We start from the raw sequence: 6,998 nt of genomic DNA, 5'->3' as shown, positions 1-6,998 counted from the left end.
ATAAAGGCATTTTAAACCCTTCCCACACAGTTGCAATATTCTAAAAAATATTTCTAAACTCTAAACAATCTAAGAGCACAGAATGTCATGATTTTCCTCTCTGCAAGCACTCTTGGCCACGCCTACTTTTCCACTCTGCATGGAGAACAGCTGATCAGCTGCAGGAGGAAGTTTATCCTGCATTGTGGATTGCACAAATGTGCAGCAGGTGCTAAATAATTTAAAATAATTTATTTTAAATAAAACTTCATGCTAATCGTGCAGCTCATTCATCATTTAGCCAATTGTGTGTCATGTCCAATCTTTTTTTGAAAAACCGCTATAGAGCCAGTCTGCGATAAACAAACTGTGAAGTAGTGAGGGACTACTGTATTGGAATAGTTTCCTCTTTAGGAATCTGACTGAGTATGTTTTTGTTTGTTTGTTGCCATACATTTAAGTACAAATTATAGAGTTAACACATTTTCAAATAGCACTGCACCAATGTGACAATGATATAGCTCCTGACTTTGTGTATTGTTACTCACACAGCTGGAAAAGTGTGCTCAGGATTTGGGAAGTACATCCAAGGCTGTTGGCTCCTCCATGGCTCAGCTGCTGACATGTGCTGCACAGGGCAATGAACATTATACAGGTAGTGTATACCACACCGATCGGAAATACTCAAAATGACATTTATTATAATTATTCACTTCATTTTATTTATCGATTTTGTTGCATTCCTGCAGCAGACAGACATGACAGAAATACGATGTTAAGTGTGATGTCTATTGTTGTGTCCTTAAACTGGATCCCTGAAATCCAGCATGGCTTTGACTGTTTTGCCATCAATTCTTATTCACTGAATCTCAGCGGATTGGAGCTGAGGACAAATAGAAAATAACATTTCCAACAACACACGCTTCCAGGCCCTACTTCATGCTGTGGCCCAGGGTGCTGCTTGCTGCTCATTAATCTTTTTTTTTTTGTTCCATTGGATTTAACATTCCATCAGCAAATGGCTTCCCTCCACTGGTTAATTTAATTTGATGCAATTTGCTGCTTTTTAGCTCTGTGTGTAATAGTTTAAGAGAACCTCCCATGCGGGACCAAATTTATTATATCACTTCATTTATTTAGACAATGAGGGCATCTGGGTGTTCAAGTTTGGTCACAGATAGGATGTGCAGCTCTTTTAGAGTTACTGTCAGAAGAAAGGTGTGTTTTATATTACTTAAGAAAGAAGCAAAACAAATTTAAGAATTGCAATAGGTGGAGAAATGTTAGCTTTATTCTGTATATTAGTTAAATATTACACTTTTGAGGAAAAAAAACTAATTTTATACAAACTGGTACTGTTAAAATTATACATAAATTGCCTCGTACATTTTTATATTTGCTTTATATCCTTGTTATACAATATTTATTTTGCAAATGAAACTGTGATGAATTGTTTGCAGGTGTTGCTGCTCGAGAAACAGCCCAGGCTTTGAGAACGTTGGCCCAAGCAGCCAGAGGTGTGGCAGCCAGCACCAAGGAGCCTCAGGCTGCAGCTGCAATGTTAGACTCAGCCCAGTATGTGATGGAGGGCTCAGCCATGCTGATCCATGAGGCCCACCAGGCTCTGGTTCACCCTGGAGATGCTGAGAGTCAACAGAGACTGGCACAGGTAACATTAGTCTCAGTAACAATATATATTTATACACTCAGAGGAAATAACAAGAGGATCATATATATATATATATATATATATATATAAATGTCACTTATTCATACTCCACTGGTTTGTAAGCATTTCTGTTTTTTTTTCCTACAAAATCATTTTCTCTAAGCGTAGCTATTTTCTCCCTGCTGTGTCTTTGTTGCCTGACATTCCTCCCTCAAGACTAAAACCATTCATTTCCCTGCAAACCTTCAGGAGATAAACACATTATTTAGCATAAATCTGTGACAGCAGCAAAAATTAGTGACAGTATTGTGAGCTCCATTTGCATTTCAAATGTTTTTCTTCCCTACTACAGCTTTGCTCTTGGGCTTTATTGCTTTGCACGCTGTTAGAATGCGTAATGGCGGTCCATTGACAGACGTTTCACTGTGTTTCAGGTAGCCAAAGCGGTGTCTCACTCCCTGAATAACTGTGTGAATTGCCTGCCCGGCCAGAAGGACGTTGACATGGCTCTAAGGAGCATCGGAGAAGCCAGCAAGAAGCTACTAGTGGACTTTGTGAGTCCTGCACAAGTGCATTCACATAATTGAACAATCTATTTAACCACTTTTTGTGTTATGCAGCATGGCATAATAATGTGTCCTCTCTTTAAAGCTCCTGCCCTGCAATAAGACATTCCAGGAGGCCCAGACTGATCTGAACCACACTGCAGCTGAGCTCAACCACTCAGCAGGAGAGGTCGTCCACTCATCTCGTGGAACAAGCAGCCAGCTGGCTACAGCCTCGGGGAAGTTCAGCCAAGACTTTGATGAGTTCCTGGATGCTGGCATAGAGATGGCAGGACACACCCAAGTAAGTTATGATCATACAGTTAGTCTGATAGTCTAAAACTTACATACAAAGTGCATCTTTGTATCACCTTAAGACATTTGTCATTGAACCTTTTTATCTCATTAACTTTGGCACTTCTTGTTTCTAAGAGCTATAATGCTTTTACAAGATCTTCCCTTTAGATGAGATCTTGTGGTGTTCTTGTTTTGAATAATTTGGTCAATAATTAAGAAAAATGTTTGGGATTAATGCCGATACGGAGTGGCATTGCAGGTTCAACGAAGGACAAATTTACTCCAAATTGATTAGCACCTCTGAGTCCATGCTTCAGTTACTTGTATTTGTTCTTGCCTCTTGTGCGTGCAGAGCAAAGACGACCAGATCCAAGTCATTGGTAATCTAAAGAACATCTCCATGGCATCCAGTAAGCTGCTACTGGCTGCCAAGTCTCTGTCTGTGGATCCAGGTGCAGCCAATGCAAAGAATCTGCTAGCTGTGGCAGCAAGGTGCGATAATATTCAGACTGTAGCTGAAATGGATTGTTTTTTTGATTATGTATGTGCTGATAAACAGAGATGTTCTGTGCTAAATATGAGCCCTGATATTGATTTCCAAGGCATGATGAATATAAACCGTCTCCCCGATGCATCTGTATGCCCCTCCTACAACATGTCTGTTTGGCCTTGCTAAAAGGAATACACATCCTCCTCTTAGCAGAAAGAAGACAAGCAGCTGGTCCCAAAGGGCTTTAGGCCTGACTGACTTCTCTCTGCCTAATTAGGAGGATGGGAGCCTTGGCTAGAGCTTGTCTGTGCTCAGCAAGGCTGAACACAAATTCAAGAGAATCTCAGAACCCCTGTGCGCAGTGTTTTAGCGAGAGGCCTGCATTGCCATGCTTGAACAGAGGAGCCCAAAGCATGTGTGAGCAAAGCTAGCCCTGTGTGCATGCACATGACACATGTGAGAGTTAAAGAGGCTTCTTTGGCTGCCTGTGTGTTTCAGGGCGGTGACAGAGAGTATTAACCAGCTGATAACGCTCTGTACCCAGCAAGCAGCGGGACAAAAGGAGTGTGACAATGCCCTGAGGGAGCTAGAGGTAGCTGTCCTCACATTCACTTGAAACGTGATTCATGTACATGTATGCATGTTTGTATGTATGTACTGTACATGTACAGTGCATTTTTAACTTACAGGAAGGCATTTCATTCTTGCATTTGGTCACTTCCATAGAGCAGAGTGAACTGGCATTAGCTGCACTGGTTCTGCTTGTCAGACAACAGCGTTTTGCATTATGAAGTCTGCATTCATGTGCTCTGTCCTGTACTCTGTTAAACAACAATAAGGAGAGTGCTTGGTTTTGCTCATATTTGACCATTTTGTAAGTTTTGTTGAGTGGTTATGGGCATCTAGTATTTTACCTTCATTTGATAACAACCAAAACTGTCTCAGTTTAGAGAATCGGGAAGAAATTAAACAAAACTAAGCGAGCTAGCTATTTAAAATGGGGCCAATTCAAGAGCAAATATCTACCATTTAACACAATCCAAACTTAAGCATTGCTTATTAGTTAAAGCAAATACTGTATCAGATTTTTTTTTATATTTATTCGCATTTTTGCATGTGTAAGCTGTTTATCACCTGAACATCATGCAAAATTGTTAGCACAGAGGCTGCTGAATGTTTTCTACTGCTGATCAGCTGTGACTGCGAGCTGTGACTCATTATTCCTCCATTATAATATTTTACAAACAGCAGTGAGAAAGAAAAATTAGGTATGACTAAAGCATAAACCTGTATACATTACATATTATGTATACATTCTAACATTAACCTGTATGAATAAAGGTTGAATGAATAAACAATGTGTAGGTACTGGGTAGAAAAGAGATTATATGCACGAGCCAGATCACAGAAAGGGATCTGGTGGTGAGAGAGACGGGATAAATCCTGGAGAACTCGACTTGGTAGCAGGACATTTTCAGATCCAACACAATTCTTTTTATTTTTTCTTTGAGAGATTTGTGTCAGCTCACGTAATTGGCTTAATCAAAAGCAAAGAAATGTAAAAATACTTCACGTTTTTACTCAAGTATCTACAATGTTTTTGAATTTAGGTTGTGTTGCTATGGCAGAAATTTGCTCCTGTAAAGGTTGTTTTTCTACATAGCTGTTAGCTTGACTCTATTAGGAGGTGTTTTTCTCCTTAGTTATCCAAACTGCTATTGTTTTGACTTTTGTCCACTGCAGGTAAGGTATTGACTGCTCATACGTACTCCACACAACCCAATTTCAAAAAGTGTAATTGATTGTCATAATTTGTAATGAGATCATCATCTAGTGTGTGTGTGTTACCAGTATGTTAAATAGGAATTTTAAGTTGGGAAATAATTGTCTGATAGATATGCAGAAACTTTTCAGCAGAAATGTTTACTGATGTGTTCGTAGAAGTTGAAATCTTTAACAACACCATCTGTGCGCAGGCTGTCAGAGGTCTCCTAGGCAACCTTAACGAGCCTGTAAATGAACTCTCCTACTTTGATTGCATTGAAAGCGTCATGGAGAACTCAAAGGTAGACTTTTCATATTGTTTCATGAAGTATTCAGTTTTACTGTCAGTGTTTTTTGGTGTTTGTTTTTTTACTCAGCAAACAGCTCAAGACCTAAATCAAATACTTGATTTGTGTCAGGTTCTGGGTGAGTCCATGGCAGGTATTTCTCAGCACTGTAAAACAGGTGATGTGTTGGCCTTTGGAGAAAGTGTGAGCTTGGCATCCAAAGCTCTATGCGGGCTGACAGAAGCTGCAGGACAGGTGAGATTACAGCATCTTGCCAACACACTGTTTTTGTCTTGGTTTAATGGCTTTTTTTATAGTTTACGTTGCGTTAAAATAACCGACTGTTTTTAAGACTGTTAAATGATACCTGAAAATAAATTTATACATTTTGACAACCTCAGATAAATGCCCATTAGAGTTTACTGAGGTGCTTGCATTTGGAGCCAATGACAGAGTAAGCCAGATTAAATTGGAGGTTTTACCGACTACCACCCTTAAAGCTGTAAAGTAACATCCTCATCTCACTGCAAGATTCTGCTGACCTTTAAAGAAAAGGGCAAACTCTGACCACTTTTCCTTCCCTCAAACTTCTTATTTGCTCTCTTAACTGCTGCCGATTTTGAATCTGTATCGTGTATGTGTTAATGTGCAGATATGTTAGTCAGAGCACATGGATCAAGTTTGTCTTTTAAAACAAATATAATCTTGTGGAAAACGCAAACCTGAAATGTTCCTCTGTTTTTCTTGCTGACTCTCATTAGGCGTCGTATCTCGTGGGTGTTTCTGATCCCAATAGTCACTCAGGTCATGAAGGGCTTGTGGACCCTATTCAATTTGCACGAGCCCACCAAGCCATACAGATGGCTTGTCAGAACTTAGTGGATCCTGCCAGCAGTCCCTCACAGGTAAGACCGTGCATTGTGAGCCACAAAGCATTACAAAACTGCTTCTTGGCATATGCAGATTGCAAAATCAAAATTATTGGAGGGGGAATTAGACTGCAATATATATGCATGAAAAAATTGGTCAGATAATGAGTTACAAACAGATGACAGATGGATATTTGTGTAATGAGGTAGGCCACCTGTTTGATAGAAAACACAAGTTCAGTGTTTGCAAGCTACAATAAAAGCACTTGCTAGAGTGCTAACGTGGCTGCACGTATTGCTTCACGTTCCACTAAATCTTAAGTTTGTGTGTTGTCCAAATGTAACAGTCTTACTTAAACAGTGATAGTGACTTATTAGTTATTTTGATGTTTCACAATAAATGTAAAGTACAACAAACAAAATAAAAAATAAAAATAAAAACACTTGGAAGGGGGAGGGTAACACAACGATTAGAGAAGGTGAGCCAGTGATCGGAAGGTCACTTGTTCAACCCCATGGACTGACAACATCAAATATGGGTGGGAATGATGAAGCACACTTACCTGCCTCCACCCATTTGCCCTACTCTGGGCCCTTGAGCAAGGCCCTTAACCCTGCTCCCTGGGCACTTTGGATGGCAGCCCTCTGCTCCACATGTGTGCTCACATGTTGGATAGGAAAAATGCAGATAATCTATTTCCCCACTGGGGAATAATAGAGGAAGTACAGTAAACTTAGTCTTTGTAATGACATTGGTCGTCTGGTTCTTTGCACTCATTTTTGTTTATATGAAAGCACAGTATTTTGTCACTTCATCTTTAACAAACTTCTCTCCAGCTTCTCAGAATCAGCTTTATTGTCATTTAACAGTTAAGTACAGCAAAATTACGCTCCGTTCAGCCGTCCGAAAGATGATTCTGTACCTTGATTTCAGGTGATGGCAATGGAAATTAGCTTTTCTTCAATTTTCAGGGACTTTAGCATAAGTCATCAGCATGCAGCATGCAACATGCAGCATGCAGCATGCAACATGCAACATGCAGCATGCAACATGCAGCATGCAGCATGCAACATGCAGCATGCAACATGCAGCATGCA

At 40.0% G+C, this 6,998-nt stretch overlaps 1 protein-coding gene across 1 annotated transcript in view; it reads left to right on the top strand.

Moving 5' to 3' along the window:
* Positions 1-531: 531 nt before the first annotated feature.
* LOC119416477 (talin-2) overlaps positions 532-6,998 on the top strand; it is a gene marked incomplete at its 5' end in the record, with an annotated part of 17,401 nt that continues 10,934 nt past the window's right edge. The window contains 9 exon segments of the mRNA XM_037683710.1: positions 532-634; positions 1,440-1,648; positions 2,083-2,202; positions 2,300-2,497; positions 2,843-2,982; positions 3,479-3,572; positions 4,957-5,046; positions 5,164-5,286; positions 5,793-5,936. Of these exon segments, the coding sequence (XP_037539638.1) occupies positions 532-634; positions 1,440-1,648; positions 2,083-2,202; positions 2,300-2,497; positions 2,843-2,982; positions 3,479-3,572; positions 4,957-5,046; positions 5,164-5,286; positions 5,793-5,936 (1,221 nt within the window).

Source organism: Nematolebias whitei, chromosome 10 (assembly GCF_014905685.2).
Source record: "Nematolebias whitei isolate Nwh7 chromosome 10, NemWhi1, whole genome shotgun sequence".
Classification (NCBI taxonomy): Eukaryota; Metazoa; Chordata; class Actinopteri; order Cyprinodontiformes; family Rivulidae; genus Nematolebias; species Nematolebias whitei.
This window is presented reverse-complemented; position numbering and strand designations above follow the sequence as displayed.